This window comes from Mauremys reevesii, linkage group 3 (genome assembly GCF_016161935.1).
Source record: "Mauremys reevesii isolate NIE-2019 linkage group 3, ASM1616193v1, whole genome shotgun sequence".
Lineage (NCBI taxonomy): Eukaryota > Metazoa > Chordata > Testudines > Geoemydidae > Mauremys > Mauremys reevesii.
The window spans coordinates 145,862,136-145,886,440 of record NC_052625.1 but is presented as its reverse complement, the minus strand read 5'-3'; the positions used below and the strand labels follow the sequence as shown (position 1 = coordinate 145,886,440).

The following is a 24,305-nucleotide window of genomic DNA, read 5'->3' as shown; positions in this document are numbered from 1 at the left end:
TATGTTATTACTACTACTCTTTAGAATTATTCTAGCGCCTAGGAGCCCTATGCATGGACCAGGACCCTACTGTGTTAGACACTCTACAAACACAAAAGAAAAAGATGGTCCCAAAACCCAACTCCAAAAAGCTTACAATAAGACAAGAGACAATAGACTGGGAATTACACTAGATTCCAGTTATTCGCAACCCCTCAGTAGATGGCTAAAAGTTGCCCTTAACTGGAGGCTGCTCATAAGCAAAAGGTACGTTTGTAGGCTGAAGCCAGAGAATGAAGCACTGGGACATTCCTTCCCTGGCTGCACCACCACAAACCTGACTTTGCCCAGTGCTCAGCACATCCCAGCACTTCCTTCCAGGGCTGCAGCCAGAGAAGGAAGTTCTGTGACTGCCTGGTATGTCTCCCTGCATCCTGCCCTGGCACCAAGGGCCCAGGCTCGGTACATCTCAGTACTTCTTTCCCCGGCTGCAGTTCCACAAACCTGCTTTCCATGGGACGTGGGGACACTGGGACATGCAGAGTCCCAGAACCAGGGCAGGACACAGTCTGGACATTGCAGGGAGAGATACTGTGCATCCCCCACTCTTCCTTCTCTGGCTACAGCCCCACAAACCTGCTTTCCACAGGGAGCATGGGCTGCGGCCGGTATGGAAGTGCTGAGATGTGTGGAGACTGGATCCCTGGGCAAGGGCACACCACGACATGGAGAGTGCAGAGAGAAGTAGTGGGCTGTTCTGTGGGTCCCCAGTATCCCCAATTCCCATGGAATACTCCACCATGAGGCAGCAGCCGTCTCCCCACAGCCTACACTGGAGCCCAGTCTCCACATGTCCCAGCACTTCCATACCTGGCTACAGTCCTGCAAACCTGCCTGTAGCTGGGCTTTCAACATGGAGTGGGAGCACTGGAGGCCTGTGTGGATGCATAACCAAACAAAAAAATTGCCAGTAAATGGCAAGCCTGATGCCAATATCTGGACCAATTAACATTGTAGTCAATTGGACAGTATTGGTTCCAGGCAAAATGTTTCCATTAAAGGAAAGTTGTTATTAACTAGGTAGCTATTAGGTGGAATCTTCTGTACAAGAAAACAATAATACAAGATTGTTCAGCATGATAGGCAGTGGCCTGAGCATGCCAGCAGCATAACTGCTGTCAATTTTCTTGTAGGGATCACAGGAAAGGAGAAATTTAAGGAGGGATTTGAAGAACAATGAAATGGCTTTGCATATGTTTATGGCAAGATCCTCCCAAGCATGATAGTGCTCATTTTAAAATTTAAAAAGTGCGGTGGAGGCTGGCATCATAAATGATTGGAGGTGGGAGTCAACCTCTCAATACTGAATGAATGATAGTTTGGCTGGGAATAGGTTGTGAAAGGCTTTAAAACTGAAGATAAGTAGCTTACCGTAGCCTCACCACCTACCTGGTCTGGCTTCAGGCTAGCCATTGCCTCAGTTTCCCCTCTTGGGCTTCTCAGTAACTCTCAAAGTCTTTTACGTATACAATAACAATCCTCTCTTCTTTTGGTCTGGTTTATTAACAGAGTTCAAAAGGAAAACAAAACTTCCTATTGAGGCTCACTCTTCAGCCAAGTCTTTCCTTACATTCCAGCCTTGCTAGCTGTTACTAGTTCTCTGCACTCGTTTGAGAGCATCAACTCCCAGGCCTTCCTACTTGGAGTCTCCCTTCTCTTTGAACAGGACTCAACATCTCCTCTCCCCTCACCTTCACAGCCTCTCTTATCTACTCCTATGGGATTAATTTAGCCACATGACTCATCTGTCATGTGACATTAATTCTCTCCCCCTGGGGAGGTGAGTTAAGCATATCACAGGTGGGAGTGGAACCACGTCCCTTAAAGGGGCTAGCCATCCTACGATATTTATGTTTGATGTGATGAAAAACGGGAAGCCACTGGAGGGATGCAAAGAGAAGGAAAATGATCTTTATGGGAGTATTTTGAATGGATATGAACAGGACAAGATTGAATTTTTCAGGACCAGAGAAAAGGACCTTGCAATAATCAAGACGTGAGATGATGAGAGCTTGGACAGGAGTTTTAGCTGCATGAATGGATAGGAAAGGTAATATCTTAATGTTATTTAGAAAGAATCTGAAAGACTTAAGACACAGCCTGGAAGTGAGGACCTAGAGAGAAGTCTGTGTTGAAGATGACACCCGGGTTTATGACCCTGATGACATGCCACCCTGGCTAAAGGCTAGATGAATAATGACAATGTAGCCCATAGTAAGCATAAGATTATGCCATATTAAAGTTACATTCTCAAAATTATGTGAAATGTATTTAAGAAATTTATAATTTGTTCAATTAAAATATTGATACCTTTTTGATGTTACATTCTTAATTAAGGAAATGATTTCTAAAATCTACTGGATGTTAACTTTCAAAGACATTAAGAATAATTATATATTATTTTGGCAAACAAATTCAGTTGTGAGTATTGTGAGAAAAACTTAATGGCACAAGATCCCTTTGGACCTTGCTAAGTTTTCTCATTAAAACAAAACAGATCAATGCTGTCTGATACCACACTAACTCCACATTACTCACTTCTTCTCAGAGCTGTGGGTTCTACCTCAGCATCATTCCCAACCTCTGCATGAGGAGAAGGACGCCATTTTTGAAGATTGAACCATATTGTAAAATATACGCCTAAACAAGCAAGCTTACTAGTCTTAATGTTAATTTTTTTGCATTTAATATCTGTAACTCTATATGAACTCATATATATATATATATATACACACACACACACACACATTCATACTATATATAAGAACTACATATGATTGTATTCCTTTCCCCAACTCTTGGTATGTCATCTGTCTCTCTAAAATGTAAGTTATTCAATGAATAGGACCATGATGTCATGTTAAGCATACAATGGGGCCCCAAACATGATAACAGCCATCATCCAGACTGAGGACTCTGGCATTACTGTAATACAAATATTGTGGAATGAGACCATCAGTAATAGCTGCCTCCACACCAGAATAGTAATCCAGTTTGAAAACAAACTAATGACTCTGAAGAGCAGATCTATAGGAAAAATTGCCATTCTCTACGCAGTTTTGAATAATGTTAAGAAAGATAAGTGACATGAAAAACAGAAAATAGAATTTCAGGGTGCCACACAAGAAGACTTCTGAACAGATATTTTCCATAACTTACTACTCACAAACACTGGCAGAATTCCAATAGAAAGTAATTATTCTACACTTTCATAATCAAAAATTAAATATATTCAAGCAGTTTCAACCTTTGCTGAAGAGGATGTGGGCAGGTACAGTAGATTATTAAGGTTGGATGAAAATTTTCCATTGAAACTATTTTTGGATTGAAAATTGAGTTTTCAATTAGACAATGTTTTTGCCAGCTTTCCACAGGGAAAAAAAATGACTTTTTGTCAAAACAAAACAAAAAACCCAAAACACATCACTACAAAAATCCCCAAACTGAAAAATTTTGATCTGGAAAGTATATCAGGCTGCCTCATGCCCCATTCTCCTCTCTGGACCGGAATCCATGGCCAAACTACATCTCCCATGATCCATCTCAGCAATTCAGCAAGAAGGGAGATGTGGTGCATCAGGGCAGTCTACAACTCCCATTAGATACAGGGCAGCATTTCTCAATCAAAATTTTCATGTTTTGGACAACAACAACCACCACCACCCTATTATGCCCTACGGAGCACTCCTCTAAAACGTACAATACAACAACAATTATTTAGGATGTCAGACTATTAATATGAGCCAGGAAATGTGAACCATGGAATGAGAGTGCAAGAGAAAACTCTATAATCATAATGCAGGTGAACAAAATATAAGAAAAATGAAATGTGTAACAGTACTCAAATTAGATGATTAAACACCAGGTTTGAAGAGTACTGGCATTTAACCAATAAACAACATGTAATGTGCAAGAAACAGACACACAGTAACAACTCCAAGCTCAAACTACACTGTATTTTATCTAAAAAATGCCACTTTCTTCTTTGAATACTTAATATATAACACCTATGTATCTACCTCCTTATTGCAATTCTACCCTCCTTTATCCAAAAACCAACAATTTGTGGATCTCTCAGTATACCACAATACTGCACAAGTACCTGTGTCCATCACTGAATATAACACTACACCTATGTAGGGCTACCTGTATATTTTATGTGCGTATTTACTGGTGTTCTTTCTTGTAAATATTCCTATACAACATAGGTTTTATAAAAATCATCTGCAGGGCCATTTAAGAAATATTCTGTCGCTTAAACAACCAAACCAATAGGCACCAGATGGAAGCTCCATGAAAAACAGTAAAATACCTACTTTGGCCTAGGGTTATCACAATTTTTAAACTGATATTCTAAAATAGGAGTCTAGTTACAGGCTGCTGTGCTGAATTCACTTTGGGCCAATGCTGCACCAGCACTGGGGCTTCCCCTACTACAAGCTGAAATCACTAAGAGCTGAAATCGCTGTGTTAACTAGTGGGGGAGCCTGAAGCTATATTGCTAAGCGGCTGGCAGAGCAGAGTGGAGAAGTTTGCAGGACGGCTGGTAGAGCGGAGTGGCTGGCAGAGTGGAGCAGTTTGTGGGACGGTTGGAGCGGCTCATGGGACAGCTAGTGGTGCGGAGCAGCTGGTAGAGCGGAGCAGTTCATGGTGAAGGCTGCAGCAGAACCCTACGGAGAGGCGGGGCAGTCGGCCTCGGACCACGTAAGGTGCCCCTTAACACCCCACATGCCCCCCCTTCCCACCCAGGCTGGAGGGGGGTCTAAAACTCTGCAGATAAACTTTTGAACTCTGGGGCTGCACTGACCAGGGACAGAGACTTCTGGATTGTTGGACTTTTGGGACTCTGGGTGATTTTTGGATTACTGGCCTCAAAAACCAAAGGGAAAAGACACGGCCCAATTTGCTGGGGTGGGTCTTTGCTCATGGTTTGGTCTATGAACTCTAGTTGTGGTATTTTCCCAATTTAATGCTGATGTCGTATACCTCATGTTATTAAACATTTTCTGTTACACCGAGACACTCTGCTTCTGAGAGGGGAAGTATTGCCTCTTTGAGGCGCCCAGGGGTGTGTGTGTAAGATTTTCCCAGGTCACTGGGTAGAGGCTTGAGCTGATTTTGTTACGTTGTTGGGAGGGGTCCCCTATGTACTGAACCCGGCCCTTGCTGCTATCAACTCGGCCTAGCAGAAGGGTTACACAAGTTACTACAGATGAGAAGTTGAAAGCTATGAATTCATAGAAGAGACTTTGATATCAAGTAATTTTTTTTAACCAAAAAAAGAGCAAACCATAACTTGGTCAAAGATTGTTTTCAGTGCTATGTTTGTGTTAATAAAAGATTATCTGTTATGGTAAGACTGAGATTGAACTGATATATGCTCATGTTTTATTTAGATTTACCTAAATTCCTGATACCCATGAGTTAGAAATGAAGCAGAAATAACCTTTTATTACATTACAGTGTTGAGACACTTTCTGAGAGAATTATCAGACATACTGTAACTTTGCATTAAGTAAGAGATTAATAAACATCAAGAAAGAACCTAAAGGTCTCCATCAAATTTACCGAAAATGAAATGCTGCCAAATTGTTATATCAACCCAAGAAAGTTACTCAAAGGTCCCCTACATGAAGGGAAACTGTGTCTGTTTTATAACATCCTCTCACTAGTTCCCCTTGAAATTTTGCAAACTCTTATATTCATATTCACATAAACATTCTGGGTGTCACACTTTAGGAAAGTTGCGAACAAACTGGAGAAAGTCCAGAGGAGAGCAACAAAAATATTAAAAAGATTAGAAAACCTGACCTATGAGGAAAGGTTAAAAAACTGGGTATGTTTAGTCATGAGAAAAGAAGACTGAGCGGGGCCTGAAAACAGTCCTCAAATATGTTAAGAGCTGTTATAAAGTGGACTGTGATCAATTGTTCTCCCTGTCCACTGAAGATAGGACAAGAAGTAATGGGCTTAATCTGCAGCAAGGGAGATTTAGGTTAGTCATTAGGAAAAGCTTTGTCTCTATAAGGGTAGTTAAGCTCTGGAATAGGTTTCCAAGGGAGGCTAGAGAATGTCCATCACTGAAGGTTTTTAAGAACAGGTTAGACAAACAGCTATCGTGGATGGTCTAGGTTTACTTGATTCTGCCTCTGGCGGGACTGGATGACTTCTCAAGGTCCCTTCCAGCCCTACATTAATATGATTTTACAAAAGAAATCTAGAAAAAGTCTGGTGTGTAAATTAAGCATGCAAAAGTAAGGTGCCATCATGGCCTTTTGTATGGAGATCTTATGGAACATACTGGTACAGCAATTACTCTGCTGTACAACCAGTGCATTCCTTATGTCACTGAACTATATTTTGTTCCTTTTATGGTTTCCGTATGGAAAACTTATGGAGCAAAAATACTTAATGGGGGTAATGGGTTTTCAAATGTTAGTTATTGTTCAATGAACGAGTTCTGAATAGTGTCACACCTCATGATCTCTACTGCATTTTAGGGGTTCCAATAATAAGCCCATACTCTTCCTCCCTCATCTACAATCTGCCACATCTGTATCTGAAAATGTTGCTGTAGGACATCTTATTTCTTCTCCTGTCAGTCTTTTAATAATTTTAAGCACGTTGGAAAAGAGACCCACAGAGTGCACTTGGAGAGTCCTAAAGTCATTGATCTCATAAAGAATATATATTTTATAATTGTATGCCTGTGTATACAAAAAGATATTGAACTGTCTATCCTCTACTATACTTACATACTTAATATATGTCAGATACCAGATATTAAAGACATCAGGACAATGTACACAATCAATTCTTTATTATTTTCTATTCTTGCAAGAAAAGACACTATTTTTCACTGCTATCCTATGGACTAGACATAAATATATTTCAAAAATAGACTAATTTCAGTGTTCCGAGGTGCAGCTAAAAAGATACATTGCCAAGATGACACAGGTAGGGTCTCTCTACACAGCATTTTGGAATGAGTGGAAGCGAGCCTCTCAGCCCGGGACCGCAGACTTGGGTAGCAGAGTTTGCACTAGTGGTCTAAAAAATTGCTGCATAGACAATGTTTTGAAGTCACTGCAGGAAACTCTCTGACCCCAGTGTGTTGGGCATCCACACACCTAGTGGAACATATGTGCAACCACTCAAAGAACCACATTAAAATGGCCAAAAATCAAAATTCACTTTGGTTGAAAGTCCAGTTTTCACATCAGCTCTTATACTAAAATGAAAAAAATACAGGATAAAGTAATTACAGGTCAAATCCAGATGCCATAGAAGTTAATGGGTGTTTTTCCACTGACTTCAGTTATACTCGGATTTTATCCTATGAAAACAACAGTGAACATCTCACAAACCATCAAGTTTCTCTTCATGTGTTTGGAAAAAAGAAACTGGGACTAGAAGTATTAATGAATTATTTGGAAGTATGTTATTAAATAGGATCTTTGCTCATAAAGAGGTAGCAATAAATTTTGGGCATCCTTACAAACTAGTCATAGTGGACTGAGTTCAACCCCAGTTGGCACAGAAAGTTTCTGTGTGAGGGCTGCTGCACCCCAAGGGAATTCGCTTCCCAAGAAGAGAAGTGGCCATTTACAGGGCGTAGTTTCTGGGCTATATAATTGCCATGCAGGGAAGGCTGCACTGGGCATGTACCAAACACCATCCAAGCCAGTGCAATCCACTTTTGGGGCTGTGCTGACCACCTGTAGGGCCTCTGGTGAAGGGAAGGTTTCAGGTGCATTGTGAAATCTCCACAATTAATGATCTTGTGCCAGACTTTTTGCCAGTGGGGCTTTTCAATGTACTAAATTGTCAGTAGAAAGATATCAGTATACAGACTCTATTAAATATATTGGTAAATTGAATAAAACTGTATGAAAGAATAATTACATACAACAAGTAAGAAGGAGAATAAGTACTCACAGGACGGAAAAATAAGACAAAAAAGGAATAATATCCTCACCCAAAATTTTGCGTTTACCCTTTAGAACAGATAAATACAGTTATACAGTTCAGCCTGTTGCTCCTAAAATATGTGAAATGTTCATGGAACCTAGGAAAAGTATTTACCTCATTATCAGTTCCCACATCCAGAATTACAGGCAGACATTCCTGTGGTTTCATTCCTCCACATGCTGTGTAAAGGGCCAATTTACCAACTGGGATGCCCATTCCATAACAGCCCAGGTCTCCAAGGCCAAGAATACGTTCTCCATCAGTCACCACAATAGCCTTGTTGGAGGGAAAAAAAAGTACTATGAAATCATTTCTTTTCTGAAATGCTGAGTACTCACAAGCAGCACATCTATACTCCTCAACACACCTTTCTGTTTCCATTTTAAAATTATTATTACAGACATACATTAAATTATTGTAGAGCGGAAGTCCTGAATTCCATCATCACATTTTATTGGATTTTCACTTCAATTATATTGCAACTTCACTTCATTGTAAAAGGTTTTCCCTGTGCTAATCCTCTAAGAATGCAGTAATTGTCACTTACCAGACAGGTGCTCAGTGCTGCATTCCAAAGGAACAATCATTTCCCCTCCTACATTGCTCTGAATCAACAAGTAAGAGGAGGATTTGTGGCTATGTTGTGGAGAAAGGGTAAGGAAGGATCCTTTGCTTCTAGGTGTTGCTGCAACTGTTCCCAGTGATACTGGGTGATACTGCTACTGCAGCTCCCTGACAGGAGTGAAACTATAGTCTTCCAGGATATAGAATCACAGAATATCAGGGTTGGAAGGGACCTCAGGAGGTCATCTAGTCCAACCCCCTGCTCAAAGCAGGGCCAATCCCCAACTAAATATGTGTACACAGCATCTGGGAGCAAGCATCCCAGCCTGGGACCACAGACTTGTGGTAGTTGAGCTTGTGCTAGCATGCTATTTTTAGTGACTTCAGAGCCCAGGCTCCAGCCCAGGTAGCAATAACAAAGCACCATCTACACAGCTAACAATAGCGCTAGCCCTGCTAGCATGCATTTGTGGACCCAGGCTAGGCAGCTCACTCCCAGATGCTATATAGACATACCCCAGAGGCTCGTGCCCTTCAACATCATACTCAGACCCACCCACATAAACACAGCATCTAGAGCTTCCTGCAATTGCAGCGCAGCTTTTCTGAGAATATAAAAGAAAATATTTTAGTATAAGAGGGTTCCACTGTAAACATTCAAATATGTTGTTTCACCAACTATAACAACAACACAGCTCTTATTTAGTGCTTTTCATCAGTAGATCTCAAAGTATGTATAAATATCACTATCACCATAATAAAACAAAATTCAGACACATTTAAAACCGAGAACACCTGTCTGCACTCAAAAGAAAGATTTCTGTAACACTGGACAGAACCATATGAGTGAAGAGTCACGTATGACAGAGTAAAAGATAATAATTTAGAATTAAGAGGTGGATAAAAGGCAATGCAACTTTGACTGAAAAATGGTTACTAACCTTTTGTAACTGTTGTTCTTCTAGATGTGTTGCACATGTCCTTTCCACCCTTGATGTGTGCATGCCCCATGCACAGTCACTGGAAATTTTTCCCTCAGTGGTGTCCAGCGGGGTGGCTTGAGCACCCTCTGCTGCAGTGTACCACTGGTGCCAGTATAAAGAACCCAGCTGACCCCAAGTTCCCTCAGTTCCTTCTTTCTGGAAACTCCAATGGGGGGCGGGAGGGGGGGAAGAGTTATGAAATGAACATGTGCAACACATCTTGAAGAACAACAGTTATGAAAGGTTAATACTTTTTTTTCCTTTGAGTAATTGCACATGTGCATTCCACTCTTGGTGACTCCCAAGCAGTAATATAGGTGGAGGGATCACTTTTCATGTATACACAGACTGTAGTACAGCACGACCAAATATAGCATCATCTCTAGAGTCCTAGGTAATGGCATAATGAGAGCAGAAAGTGTGCACCAATGACCAGGTTACTACTTTAAAAATGTCGTGGATAGGGATCTGCACTAGGAACACTGTTGAGGATGCTTGCACTCTTCTGGAGTGAGCTGTCAGCTTGTCTGGTGGAGAAATGCCTGCCAGATCATATCAACAGCAGATACAGAAAGTTATCTAATATCAAATTCTCCGTGAGGAGGTTGGAAGACCTTTAATTCTGTCTGCTATAGCCATGAAGCGTTGGGTGGACCACTGAAACAATTTGGTCCTGTCTACGTAGAACACCAATGCTCATCTAACATCCAATATGTGTAGCCTTTGCTCATCCTTATTTGTGTGTGGTTTTGGGTAAAATACAGATAAGTAAATTGGTTGACTGATATGAAAAATTGAAACTACTTTAGAGACAAAACTCAGATGAGAGCATAAATATACCTTATATTTAAAGAAGACTGTATATAGTACATGCAGTTCAGAGACTCTTCTGGCAGAAGTGATAGCAATTAGGAAAACTACATTCCATGGAAGATGTAGTATGGAGAACATTTCCAAAGCCTCAATGGCCCATAAGTTTAGACAGGACCAAGTTCAAGTCCTAAGGGGGAAACAGGTTCTCTTAATTGAGGATACAACCTTTCTAGGTCTTTAAGGAATCTCATTGTCATGTTGTTAGAAAAAACAGAAGTTATCCCAGTGAGGTTCATTGTCTTCTTCTTTCGTATGGCTGGCGTAGAGCAGCAACTACAATTTCACCTGAAGTTGATCAAGCCAAATGGCTACATCAAGAGTAGCAGAATTTATTGCAGTAACGCTGCCTTCATATTTATAAATTGGGCAGTAGGTAGTGATATGTTCGATGGTCTGTTGTGGGGAACCATGCTCACACACCAAGGAGTCCTTGATTTTCCATTTGTGCATTAGATATCTGCATCTACCATGGTTGGTTCGAATTTGGTTCAGAGTTGACCAAGCTGACCATGGAAGGTCAAACTCAGGAACTGTGTGTGGGATCTGGCACAAGGTGCTTATTTTTTAAGTCTTGTTTAGCTCAATCTGCTTTCCAAGCCTCCTTCTGATCATAGCCTGATTGCATGAAGCTAAATGAATGTTCCCAGAAAGGCTTGCAGGACTTAAGACATTGCTGGGTGGGGAGCATTGTCAAGTTCTTGGTGAATAGGAAGACGCCTGTTTTCCTGGATTCGCTGAGCTTTGCGGAATGTTGCAGCAGTTCAGCATATCGGCGGGGGAGGGATGTGAGACAGGACAGGTAGCCATGGTGTTGGAGTCAACTTAAGGATTCCCATGATGCACTGCATCACTATATTTAGCTGGGAATCCACAAGTTATGTGTGGTTGCATCTGCTCCATACGGGTGCACAATATTCAGCTACTGAATATATAAATGCTATTGCAGATGTTCGCAACACTGTTGCTGAATCACACCAGGTTAGACCTGCTAGTTTCTGGATTATGTTGGCTGTTTTTATTTTTGTAGCTACCTTCTCAAGATGATCATAGAAAGAGAGGGTCCAGTTGAGTTTCACTCCGAGTTGGAGTGTAATCGTGTTGCACATTTTTACCACAGAAAGCTACTTTCAGTGTGTTTTTGGCACTCTTATTATCAAGATGAAATGTGCTTATTATTGTTTTTCCAGGGTTTGGTTTGAGCCTCCATTTCCAGAAGTATTGTCCCATATTTTGGAGGTCCTCTCTTAATGCTTTCTCAATGTCATGGAGGTTTGATGCTTGGATTGTCATGGCAAGATGATCTGCATATCCAAATTTTCGTGATTTAGTTGGAGACAGGTCACTCATGCAAATATTAAAGAGTGTTGGTGCAAATACAGAGCCTTGTGCTAGCCCACTATTTATGATACAGAGTGAGCTGGACTTATTACCCAGGTACACCTGCAGGCATCTGTTACTCAGCATGATCCACAGCAGGCAAAGTGTTTGGTAGCAGTGTATAATTTAGCAAGTTTCAGCATCATGCCCGTAATCCATACAGTATCATATGGATACTGCGCCGGTTTTTTTGGTAGCCAGCCTCAACATGAGTTGTGAGTGCCATAACTTGGTCACAACAACTACATTTTGGCTGGAAGCCTGCCTGTTCTACAGGGATAATTGGCTCAGTAAAAGGGTGTATTCTTTTGAGGATGATACGTTCAAGAAGTTTATAGGTTGTACATAATAGAGAAATTGGCCTAGAGCTTCCCGCTGCATTGGGGGCTTTCCAGGCTTTGGAATGGCAATTACCATTGCCTCACGCCATATTTCAGAGATCTGTACTGTCCTTAAGGTAGTGGAGTACAATGTTGCTAGCCATTGGAGTCCTTTGGGGCTGAGATGATTGAGGAATTCTGGCGGAATACCGTCAGGGCTTGCAGCCTTCCTTTTTTTCATCGTGGCAAGTCCTTTTACTTCCCCAATGGTGGAAAGTTCTCCTCAGGGGATTGAGGCAAGTGTTTGGTAAAGTTGTTGATACACTTCTCTTCTTGTGTGTTTATCATGTGGTCCTTTTGTGTTCTCCACCAGTTTGGAGGCTATTGAGTTTGGCCAGATATTTGGTGGCCCGTACTCTGTGCGATTAGCGTCCCCAAGACATCGTAGTAGTGTCCAGCATCGACGACTTGAATGTGTAAAATCAAGGTTTTGCATGCAATCAAGCTATCACTGGCACCTTGCTATATCAAGGGAGTGTAGCAGGGTTTTTGCAATACGAGAACTCCTGGTCTGACTGTATTTCCGGAGCAACTACTGCATCTCTTTCATCCAAGCAGGGAGTGTGCTTTTTCCAGAATCGTCGAGGAATGTTCTTCTTTCCTGCTACTTTCAGGAGTCTTGCGATCCGCTGATAGCATTCCAGTCTTGCTGGAATTCTTGCAACAGTTTTCTCAACAGTCTGTTTTTAGACATCCCAATCAGCTTTAGCAAAATTCCATCATGGTACCCGTTTCAGAAAGAACACAGGAATTTCAATGCCTATGTAGATCATTATAGACCTGTGTTGGCTGTTTGGAAATGCCGATAGTACTTCTAGTGTTATGACGAGAGTGTTACCACTTTAGTCTTTAGACACAAATGTTAGGTCTGGATCGTACCCACATTCCCAGTGGCTTGAACTGAATGTTGATTGTTCTTTTAGTTCATAGACCAGCGAGGGTGGAAAGCTGATATTGCTGCCAGGTGAATCTTGATAGTGGAAATAGCTAAGGCCTTGTTGTTTCAGGTGTAGACGACAGTTGAGTACATGTTAGATGGATGAGTGTATCAGTGAAACCCTGGTCTGACAAGTGCACATATGAAACTGCTTCCATTTTGACAGGTCGGTGGCCCTGGTGAGCGCTTTTTCCTACTTGGTAAGATCTGGAAAACTTGCTATGAGCAAGCCTGCTCTCTGAGATTTAGCCTTGGAGCTTCCAGGGTGTTAAATTAAGGGATTACAGGTTCAGGAGGAGCAGCTGACTGTGGTCTTGAGAAATCAAATCCGAGTGAGATTTGAGTTCCCACTGAGAAGTCCAGTAGCATGGAGAACCAGTGTTGACAGGGCTACATTGGGGCTATTAATATAATCTGGCATGGTCACACTTGATCTTTAGTAGCACTCTGTATAGGAGTGGAATTGGGGGAAAATTGTAGTAAAGCTTTTCTGTCCAGGGTAGCAAAAAGGTGCCTGTTATGGAGCTTGGATTGTGGCCTTGCAGGAAGAACTATTTACATTTTCTGTTGGACTTGATTGCAAATAGGTCTATTTGGGGAGGCCCCCAGTGCTGGAAAATGCATCTGGTTACATCTGGGCAAAGAGACCACTCATGGTGACTCAAAAATGGCCTGCTCAGGCAGTTTGCTAGCTTGTTCTACACCCCTGGAAGGTAAGAGGCCTCAAGGTTGATTGAATGAGCTATGCAAAATTCCCACAGGTGAACTGCTTTCTGAAAAAGGAGGGATGACCAAGCTCATCCCTGCCTGTTGAGGTAAAACACGGCAGTGATGTTGTCTATAAGAACAAATAGGTTTCTCCCCCAATATGGAGGTAGGAAAGACTGACAGGCAAGACAAATTGTCCTGAACTCTATGATATTGATATGAAGAGCGAGCTCCCTTGAGGACAAAGATTCTGAGTTTGGAGGGGTCCCAAGTAAGAATCCCACCCTAGAGCCGACACATCTAAGACCAGTGTCACAGACTGTTCAAGGCAGAGAAAGGGAACACCCACACAAACATTGAGAGGATCCAACTACCAATTCAGCAAAATTAGAATCTGCAAAGGTACTGTGAGCACAGTGTCCAGAGGAAGATAGCTTGGCAAGTACACTGATTCAAGCCATGTCTGGAGGGGCCTGAGGTGCAGCTTCGTGGGTCCTACTACATATGTGCACAAGTCCATGTGCCGTAGGAGCCTCATACAGTTTCAGGCTGTTGTGATTGAAACTTGAGGTCTGTCATAAGAGACTAAATAGACTGGAATCTTGACTCTGGGAGGAACACTCTGGCCTGGGTAGTGTGCAACACAACCCCTACAAATATCCTCTGTACAGGGTAAAGGGTAGACTTGTCTGCATTGATCAGTAGGCCTACGGTCTTGAAAGTTTACTGAATGAGTCATATGCTGGATATAACGTGAGCTTTGGACTAGCCCTTGACTAACCAGTCATCCTGGAATATGATCTGTAAATGGCGGGGGGGAGGGGAAGAGAAAGCCCCACGGATTCCAAAAAAGCCACTGGACAAGTGTAGGCCCCCAGTGACCTCCTGGCTAACAACTCAATAGTACTCTTATGACAGGATCCATGGAAAGATGGAAATAACTGGAGGAGGGGTAGCAAGAGCAACTCCAAGGATAGGAAATGTAGGACCCTTTGATTCAGAAGACAACTCTCCTTCTACTGAGCGCAGTTCCAGATGGTGACGGCAACCAGTGCCAAGATGGAGAGGCCTGCAGAGAGGAAAGCATCATGGGTTGCTTGCACACCAAGAGTGGAAAGCACATGTGTATCACTCGAAGGAGAACTAGAATTTAAATATATAAAAATAAATATCTTAAAGTATATTTTATGCTGAGGTATGTATCCCTCTTCTTAGATCATCCATCAGAGTGGTGGGCTGAAAGAAAGCTCACAGATGGAATCTTGGGAAAATTCCAAGATGACAATAGCAAAGAGAAAAGCTTGTTTAACTTCTGACTTAACAGACAATGAACGGTGGTCTAATTTTGTTCATAACTACCTATAGCCTTAACATCTAAAGCTATGAGCTTGTCAGATCTCATAAGTTTAGTAGATTCTGGCCTGTTCAATATTTGGTTGCCAGTCTGAGAAAGACAGAAAGACAGAAAGAAATTCTCAGCTCTGGGTGCTTTGGTTTTAAGAAAAATAGTAAATATAATGAGATCTGTGATAATATGAGAGTTAGCAACTCTGTGTTAAAGAAAGATAGGGCCAGAATCTTTCTGAAGAGTGAGTTTCTGTTCACTTGTGTTTATTAAAGATCAATTTGAGCAAGAACAATATTTGCCAGTTTGTTAGTCCAAATGTCTTGACTAAATTCCAGTTGAGATAATTTCATGTAGGAATACATGAATTCTCCCAGCTCATATCAGCATTTTAAAAAAGAAAGAAAATGATTTAAGTCTTGTTACTGATACTACTGATAGTAACAGCTTGACAGGAACAACATGGCAATCTAATCATCTACAAATGGCCAAAAATAAAGTTACACTCCAGTCTAAGCCTCACAATTTTTTGGGCCACACAAACTTAAAAACTACATACTGTAGAAAGTGAAAAAATTGCAAAAATTAGAGAAATTCTGGCTCTCTGGGGTTTTTAATTAACTAAAAGGAAAATAAAGTATTAGTATTATTCATCAAAAATTAATCAATTCACTGTGATTTATTGATGGAGATGCTCTACATCAGCTACTAGTGTTTGCTGATGGAGTATACAGAAGCCTTTCTAAACAGTTTAGGAGGGGGGAATATAAAATTGCATTCTGGTATATGCCTACAGTAATGTTTCTTGCATCCAAAATTGGAAAATAACATGGTACGTGGGGAATTGATTTTGTTTTCTAGGGGTGCTTTGTGTTGCATCAGAGATGTTTATTGACAAAATAAGAGATACTTAATGAGAGACCAGCTTCTCGGAAAATACTGAGCCAGTTCAGGAGCTTCCAAAAGCATAAGCCTTCTCTCTGTTGCTGGATGCTTGGAGTGACTTTTCCTGTCTCACATCAGGGGTGTGGGTCCTGATTTTTGTATCTTTGCAGCTGGTGCCTCCACCCAAGGGGGCCCCTCGTACTGCCTCTGAACATAAGAGGTACTATACGTTGGAAAACTGATTATCTGACTATTACTGGTTATCAAATAATATATTGGGAGTACAGTCCAATACACGAGGAATAAAATTATCACAATCCCTAAAGTAACAATACAACAATAGGGTGAACTTTACTAGGTATAGGAAACAAGGATAAGGAAAGAATAGGAGTAGCTAGAACAATAAAATAGCAACACTACCTCAAACCCTCCACCTCGGAACACTTACAACAGAACCAAACCACCCAGCTCCCTCCCACCACCTGCCTAGGCTGACAGTGTATTGATAATCAGTTTTTTACTAGGGAATGTGGCACTGTAATCATTGGCTGGATTAAACCTCACAAAATAGACAGACACTGGATTTATTACAAGGTCTTCACTCGTAAAAGAACAGCATCATCCTGAGGCTCCCTAGTCTGCAATCCAATGGCTCTCAGTAGCCTGACCTGGAGTTGCTTCTCAGTTTCCGAGGTGGCTGGTCTCTGTAGGGCTGATACTTTTCAATGACCCACTAACCACTGACAGAGTTCAAAGTTTCCCTTTGGGTTGGAATAGGAAGTTTAATAGGGATCTCCTACACTATGATGCTTCTCTTGCCACTATACTCCAACAGCAGACAAACCCAAAAGTAAAATCAAACCCTTTGTCTCTGAGTTCTGGCTTATAATTGGTTTTAGTAGTATATTCCAGCTTGTTCTATTTCTGCCCTGGACTTTAGGCAATCTGGGAAATGGAGTCTTGAGCCTCTCTATTGATTGCTGCTGTAGTACAACGGTGAGTCTTCTAGAAGCTTAGAGTAATATGTCAGGGTTACACCCTCCCCTGCCTGGGCAAACTTGATGTCCTCATCAAGAACTTCAATAAATATTTAAAATAATATACAAGTTACAATAATGTACACAAACACACTGTCCTACTAAAACTTGAGGACAATATAAAGGGGTTTCCACTACTGGACAGTACACTCCTGACACCTATTTATGAACAACACAGAAAGGCACCTCACAAGAGACAGCAGGAGAGTCATAGGTTAACCCACTGCACCTAGGTACTGGTAGATCTCGGTAGTCCACACAAGACCAGAGGGAACTGTCTTTCTTAGCCATAAAGGAGATCAGGGGTCCCGCTGTGGACATAGAGGGTTGAATGAACCCATTCTGCAGGTATTTCTTGAGATAGCTCTGGAGTGCCTGTAGTTCAGATTCAGAGAAGAAGTAAAGGCACCTGAAGGGAACCTTTGCCCCTAGTTGGAAGTTGATGGAGCAGTTGTTGCTGTAATGGGGCAGTAGATGTTTGACAAAAAGAGAGCCAACAACATTGGCATAATGTTGATATTTAATAGGAATCTGTAGGGCTATTAGGGAAGTTGTGGGGGTTGCTAGGGTCACCTTTGGACCTCCTCTTCATGTCTCTGGATCTTTAGGAAACCAAGTAAGCCACAAAGGGTTGCTGGAACTGGGTGGGCTGTTGAGAAACAGGACTGTTGGCAACACAGGGAGTCAAAGTTTACTATGCCTGACTACCAGCAGATTCATGGTCATAGCAACAAGCCAGGGGATGCCAAGGACAAATGGTGAATACAGTACATGAAGTAGCCCCAGCTGAAGGATTTCTCAGTGACCTCAAAGTGTAGTTACCTCTAAGGAGGCTGTCTGGGGGGTGACCGGTCCCAGTGAAAAGAGTGATCCAGCTATGAACTCCACTAGCTCAGGGTACTCCTAGGACCGAGAGAGAGATTGTGTGCTCAGAAAAACTCCAATCCATGAAACTATTTGAGGCACCTGAGTCCACAAGCACTTCTAGATTGGTGTCAGGCATCACAGGGTGCCGTAGCTGGAGCCAGAGAGGGAGAGATACGCTGGATTCTGATTGGCCGTCACCAAGGTACTGATGGACAATGGTTGGCGTGGACTGCTGGGGAAAGGCACAAACCCAGCCCGGATTCCCCTATCAGGGCTGGGGCATGGCATACAGATCAAACCTTGACAGGCCAGCTTGATACAATGTGCTCTGGTTCCCCTCAATATAGGCATAGGTCCGATGCCCAGCATCGATTCTTCTCCACATCAGAAAGGTGGGGCTGAACCTGGTCAACTTGCAGAGGTTCAGATGATGGAGAAGGGACTGGTGATGCAGGGGCCAGAGTCAGCAGAGCTGATGGAAGCCAGTAGGAAGCTCTTTTTACATGGCATCATTCAGCCAGGAGGTGGTCAATTTTGACACATAAATTGACTAAGGCATCCAGGCCAGAGAGGGATCCCACCCATGCCAGTTTATCTTTAATATCATTGTTTAACCCAAGTCAGAAATTATAAAGCTGAGCAGCCTTGTTCCACTTGGTATCTACTATCAAATGTCAGAACTCTGCTGCATATTTAGCAACTGGACAGCATCCCTGCCACAACACCTAAAGTATGGCTTCGGCCATATGCTTACGACTTGGGTCATTGAAGTTTACTGCCATTGCCTAAACTAAGTCCTCAAATAGTCCCAGAAGAAGGCTTGATTTCTCCAGGACAGGAGACACCCAAGCCACAGCCTCCCCAGTAGGCAGGCTGATAACCATTCCTACTCACACTTGGTCGGAGGAGTATGACTGTAGGCATAGCAGAAATAGGAGATGATGATGACAGATTTAGGAACCCACAAAATTTGTTGCCACTCCCATTGAACTTGTCAAGTAGGGGGGAGCTTGGGCTTCAGGATAGCAGGGGCCAGACCTGAAAATGGTGCGGCTTGAACGTGCAGGATTGCATTCTGTGCCTACAGGATGGCAACCTGGACCCGCAAGGCCTGTAAGACTTCCACTGTCTCCATCAGAGTGATATTGGTCTTTGTAGGATCCATGCTCACCACATCAGCTCTAATTCTCTAATTGGTGTTGTCTTTTGGGGGGAGCTGTTCAAACTGTCAATGACTGGGATGTGGGCTATTATGCCTAGCAGTTGCAACAGGAGTCAGGCCCAGTGATTAGAGCAGAAGTCGGTAGCCAGGAATCGGAGCCCAGTGTCAGAGCTAGGGTCGGGGGCGAGGTGAAGTATAAGCTGAAATCACTCCTCAGCCTCTTCGGTTGCTGATCTCTGTTGGGCTGGCACATTTCAGTGACTCACACACCACCAGAGTTAAAAGTTTCCCTTTTGGTAGGAATGGGACGTTTAATGGGGACCTCTCAGGCAGTCATGCTTCTCTTGCCACTCTACTCCAACAGCAGCCAAACCCAAAAGTACAACTCAAACCCTTTGTCTCTGAGATCTGGCTTATGGTTGGTTCTGGTAGTACTTTCCAGACTGTTCTATTTCTGCCCTGGACTTTTCACAATCTGGAAAACCGAGTCCTGAGCCTCTGTAGCCATTTCTGAGAATCCCCTGAGGCTTAGAGTAATATGTCAGGAACAACAAACTCCAGAGAGGGCTAGAGTTCAGAAAAAAATGAGGGTGGATGGAGGAGTCTGGTCTGTTTGCAGTGTTGTTAGGGCAACTAGGGGAGCAGGGGATGTTGAGAGGCTGGTATTCCTGCTGAGGCAGTTAAAGTTGTGGTATGTTGTCTGATCTAGTGGTTACTTCTGCACCCAGAGAGAGACAATTAGATTATATGTACTATTAAATGCCTTTATTTTCAATTTTCTCACTTCTGTGTTTTTGTGATAGGTAGGTTATGCATATATCAACCTTACCTCATAAACAACAGTATTCTTGTGCACTAATTTAAAAAAGATGTCTGTGATAACTCAGGAAATGCTTAGCAAATGTTGACTTTTAATGGTTTCTATTGTAACATTTTAATGGCAAGCAACACTATAATGTATCTGTCCTTGCTAAATCCATTCAACCTCTCCACATTCACATACTGTATGTGTGTTTCTACATATAATACATGTGCAGATAACAGATATTTAGAATAAGCAAATTAAAAATTGTGTCAACACACAGATGCTGAAAATTGGAAAAAACCTAAAACATTTGTCTGCATTTCACAAAATCAGTGCAAGATTAAAGCTGCATGTTATGGTAAAATCTCCACTGAATGTTGCTGTTATAAAACTATTTAAAACAAACTTTAAAGATCACATATGGAAAAATCTGTGCAAAGTAATTCCAGTGCATTCCAAGTCAGTACATTTAGATGGTTTCCTGTAAAACTCTCGTTCACAAGGAAAGGTAGACTAAGCCAGTAGAAATGAATGTATTACCTTCAATAGGATAACTTGAACATCTGTGAATCTCAATTTTTGTTTATTACACTGTAACCAAATCTGATCTTGTAAATTTAAATAAAGGACATAGATTAATGATCACTGTGTATCGCACACACACACTGTTTACATGGATATTTGGACCACTCAAATGTTTCCTCATTAAGCTATTTCCGTGTGTGTTTTTGAAAAAACAGCTGTTAAAGTTGTTCTAGGAGGCTTTAAATGGTATAAAAGCATCTATAAGTATTTGTTCACAGGATATGAACACTCATTAACCTCAGCTGCACATTTTTAGGGGCTCACACAAAAACAAAAAAAAATGGGAAAAAAGGAGATACGCTCCAAAATAAAATACTAAGTGAAAAAAAAATTCTCTGCACAAAAACCTGGGCATTCCTGTTTAACCAACAATAATTATTATTTTAAAAATGAGACTAAGCCTGAAAGCAACCTCAGGATACAATAATATAATAAAATGAATACCATCATCTCCCACCATCTATTGCTTACAGAGGTACTTTGATCTGCAGATCTCAACGTGCCTTACAAAGATGGGCAAGCACCATTATCCCTAATTCACAGATGGGATAAGAGGGAAAAGAGGGAGCGAGAAAGCACAATAGAAAAGGAGAGAATCCCAGTTTATAATAAAAATTTGGATCAAATTGTATTTTCCAAAAGCCATCTACCATTGCTATTGATACATTTGTCACTCACTTATACTAAAGTACATTCAGCTTTTAGGATCAGAATAAATAATGATTTATTTGATTTTTTAAAGGAATGAATAATTTTCACACCTTATTCTATGACAAGCAGCTGTAGGTGGAGAACAGAAACAGCTTGTGGGAGAACTCTTTAGAATCAATTATAACTGAAATTGCTTTGACTGTAAAATGCTTAGCAGAACTTTCTTTATCCTGAAATAGACAGATTTCAGTACTTAAAAGATGTCATATTTGCAGGGCCAGCTCCAGGGGTTTTGCCGCCCCAAGCAGCCAAAAAAAAGAAAAAGAAAAAAAAAGCGATCGTGATCTGCGGCAATTCAGCCGGAGGTCCTTCGCTCCAAGCGGGAGCGAGGGACCCTCCACCGAATTGCCGCCGAATACCTGGACATGCCGCCCCTCTCTGGAGTGGCCGTCCCAAGCACCTGCATATTTGGGAGTTAACTGATCCACATGTAGAGATCATTCGGATGCAAATAATTAAATCAATCCTTATCATATTAAAAAACAAATGAAACCTTTAAATCACATGACACTGAATATACTTGGCACGTTATCAAGAAGTTCAAATTCTAAACAGCAAATGAAGCCTTAACACAACACAGTTTAAAAGCCTCAAGATTATGAAGCTGCAACTGGAAAGTGCCTTTGATACAACAATTATTTAAGAAACCACTAGCAACTAATTAATATCACCATACCACCTAATTTAATTTGAATTAAAAGCAGTAGCTAGTCAAAACATTTTAGCCATAGTTACCCAGATACAGATCAAAAGCAATTCTGCCATGCAAATAAAATTGAACTTACCCTGATGGCATCTTCAGGCCATGATTTAAGCATTGTAGCAATGTGTCCCTGGTCATGGATGGTGATAAAAAGACCTCTGCAAGCAAATAAATAAATACTTTGCATTGCTACATTATATGAACAAGTGTTTACAAATTTTAGTATTTATTTAAATCTCTTTAATTTACTCTATCAAAATATGTGTTAAATATCTGTAAATCGTAGAAACTATCACAGGACAAAATGGAACTCTCAATAACCACCTGTTCAGAGATGTAAGTCTGTGAGAAACACTTCTATAAGCTAAATCAAAAAAAGTGTTTAATTTATTATGAAATACAGTTTTTTTAAAATTGATTCAGCACTCGAAAAGGTAAAGGATTGCCAGATTTGGTCACTCAGGTGTAAACTCTGACTGATTTAATTAAAAATACAGGATTTGGCCACATGGTTAAAACAGATAAACCAATATTAAGAATAAGACTAAATTTAAAACATATTTTAAATTGTTTATGAATTTCATAGGATATTTGACTCAAACTACAAAATAAGATTAATTCATGTAGTATATGATAAGACACTTTTCATGCAGATCTAAAAATATATTTGGCAGACTGAAAAAGAATAAGCCAATTCCTATGAACTAAAGTATAATGTGTCCATGAAATACTGTAGGTTAAATACAAATTATAAGAATGCAGGAGCAATTGCATACATTATTTAAAAAAATAGTCCACCAGCCTGTAGGGTTAGACATCCCCTTTGACTTGTGTGCAACAAGGGCCTGATACTACAAGATTTGCATACACAGAACTTGCTTTAGGCCCCCCAAAAGAGGAAATATCCTGTAGTTTTGAATGTACTCATAATTTTACTTTAGCAGAATGCTTGGAAATTGTTATTTAGCACTGCTAATAGAGTGGAATTTATACCAATGAGCTACAAGTCTTATTTTAATTCTCGTATTCACTGATTTTGTTTTAATCATCCTACAGCCCTTTTGCAAAATCACCTCAGCTGCAATGGGAGTTATATGCACATAAGAAATGCAGTATTATCTCATACACCATGTGAGACAGTGGGTGAAATATTAGCTTTAATGAAGACAACCACAGAAGTCTCATTGACTCACTTGTAAAAACCATGGAGAAAATGACAAAAATGAAGATTTCAATACAAGTTACACATTACACATATTTCAATACAAGTTACCCAGGAGTAAGGAGTAAGATTTTGGATCTTATTATAAAATTTGTCTTTATTACAGAGACAAGAAAAACATTTACTGCACATTGTCTCACAGCCCCACTGCCACCTCCAGGCAAGTGGACCCATGGCCATAAGGAATCAATGGAGCCTCACAGATTTCATTGGAGTTCTCATGGGTGCAAAGGGATCCACCTTCATGGATGTGGTCTGAGGAAGAGCTCTGTATAAGCTCAAAAGCTTGTCTCTCTCACCAACAGAAACTGGTCCAATAAAAAATATTACCCACCTTTGTCACTAAGATATTTCGGACAATTACCTATTAAATACTGTCAGGTAAACATTTAAACCTTTTAGATCAAGTTCCTCCCACACAATAATAGTCCAAAATATACTATGAAACTTGTTCCATTGATCCACCCATATGAAAAGCACCTAGGGTGCATTATATTGACTAAGAAATGGGGAATAAGTATTTCAGATAGTCAATACGTTTCACTGTGCTTTGGGTGACTAATAAGTGACTTTTCCACTCTGTTGAAAAATATAGTCAACACATTATAAGATCACAACTCAGTCCCTTCTTGGTGTTTGGATTTGTTTACAAAGAAACTCATAACAATATAACAAATTCCATCCCCTGTCTTTGCTGCTCAGAGAGTTCCTCCTAGATGACTGTCCAGCTTAGACCTTCTCTGGTCTAAGAGAGAATGCCTTATCCAGAGTGAAGTTAACAAGCCCCACTGCCTCAGTAATATCTATCAATGGTTCCATGCAACTTAATACTAGATGAGTCAACAGAAAAATCCCGTCACCCCAGTAAAAATACAAAATATAGGTGTCATATTACTGCTTTACTTTAATTTTTACAAAGTTTTAGATCTGTCAATATCTGACATACACAATACATGCTACTCAAGTTACAATTAATCTTTTTCTTCAAAATTTCTGCAAACACTACTTTTACCACAGATCTCCACCGTCAGCTAAGAGCATCTAACAGAAGTTTACATATTCTTACATCACACATTATCACAGTATGTTGAACATGAACATACTGTATATATCCGATTGACCTAACAATATTGCGTACGTCCAAAAATTCC

The 24,305-nt window shown here is 41.0% G+C and overlaps 1 protein-coding gene across 1 annotated transcript in view; it reads right to left on the bottom strand.

Annotated features, from left to right (window-relative positions):
* ME1 (malic enzyme 1) overlaps window positions 1-24,305 on the bottom strand; it is a 358,155-nt gene that overhangs the window by 199,017 nt on the left and 134,833 nt on the right. Inside the window, exons 4-5 of the mRNA XM_039529885.1 lie at window positions 22,015-22,090; window positions 8,125-8,286 (exon numbers count right to left, since the gene is read on the bottom strand). Coding sequence (XP_039385819.1) covers window positions 8,125-8,286; window positions 22,015-22,090 — 238 coding nt within the window. The remainder of the gene's footprint in view (window positions 1-8,124; window positions 8,287-22,014; window positions 22,091-24,305) is intronic.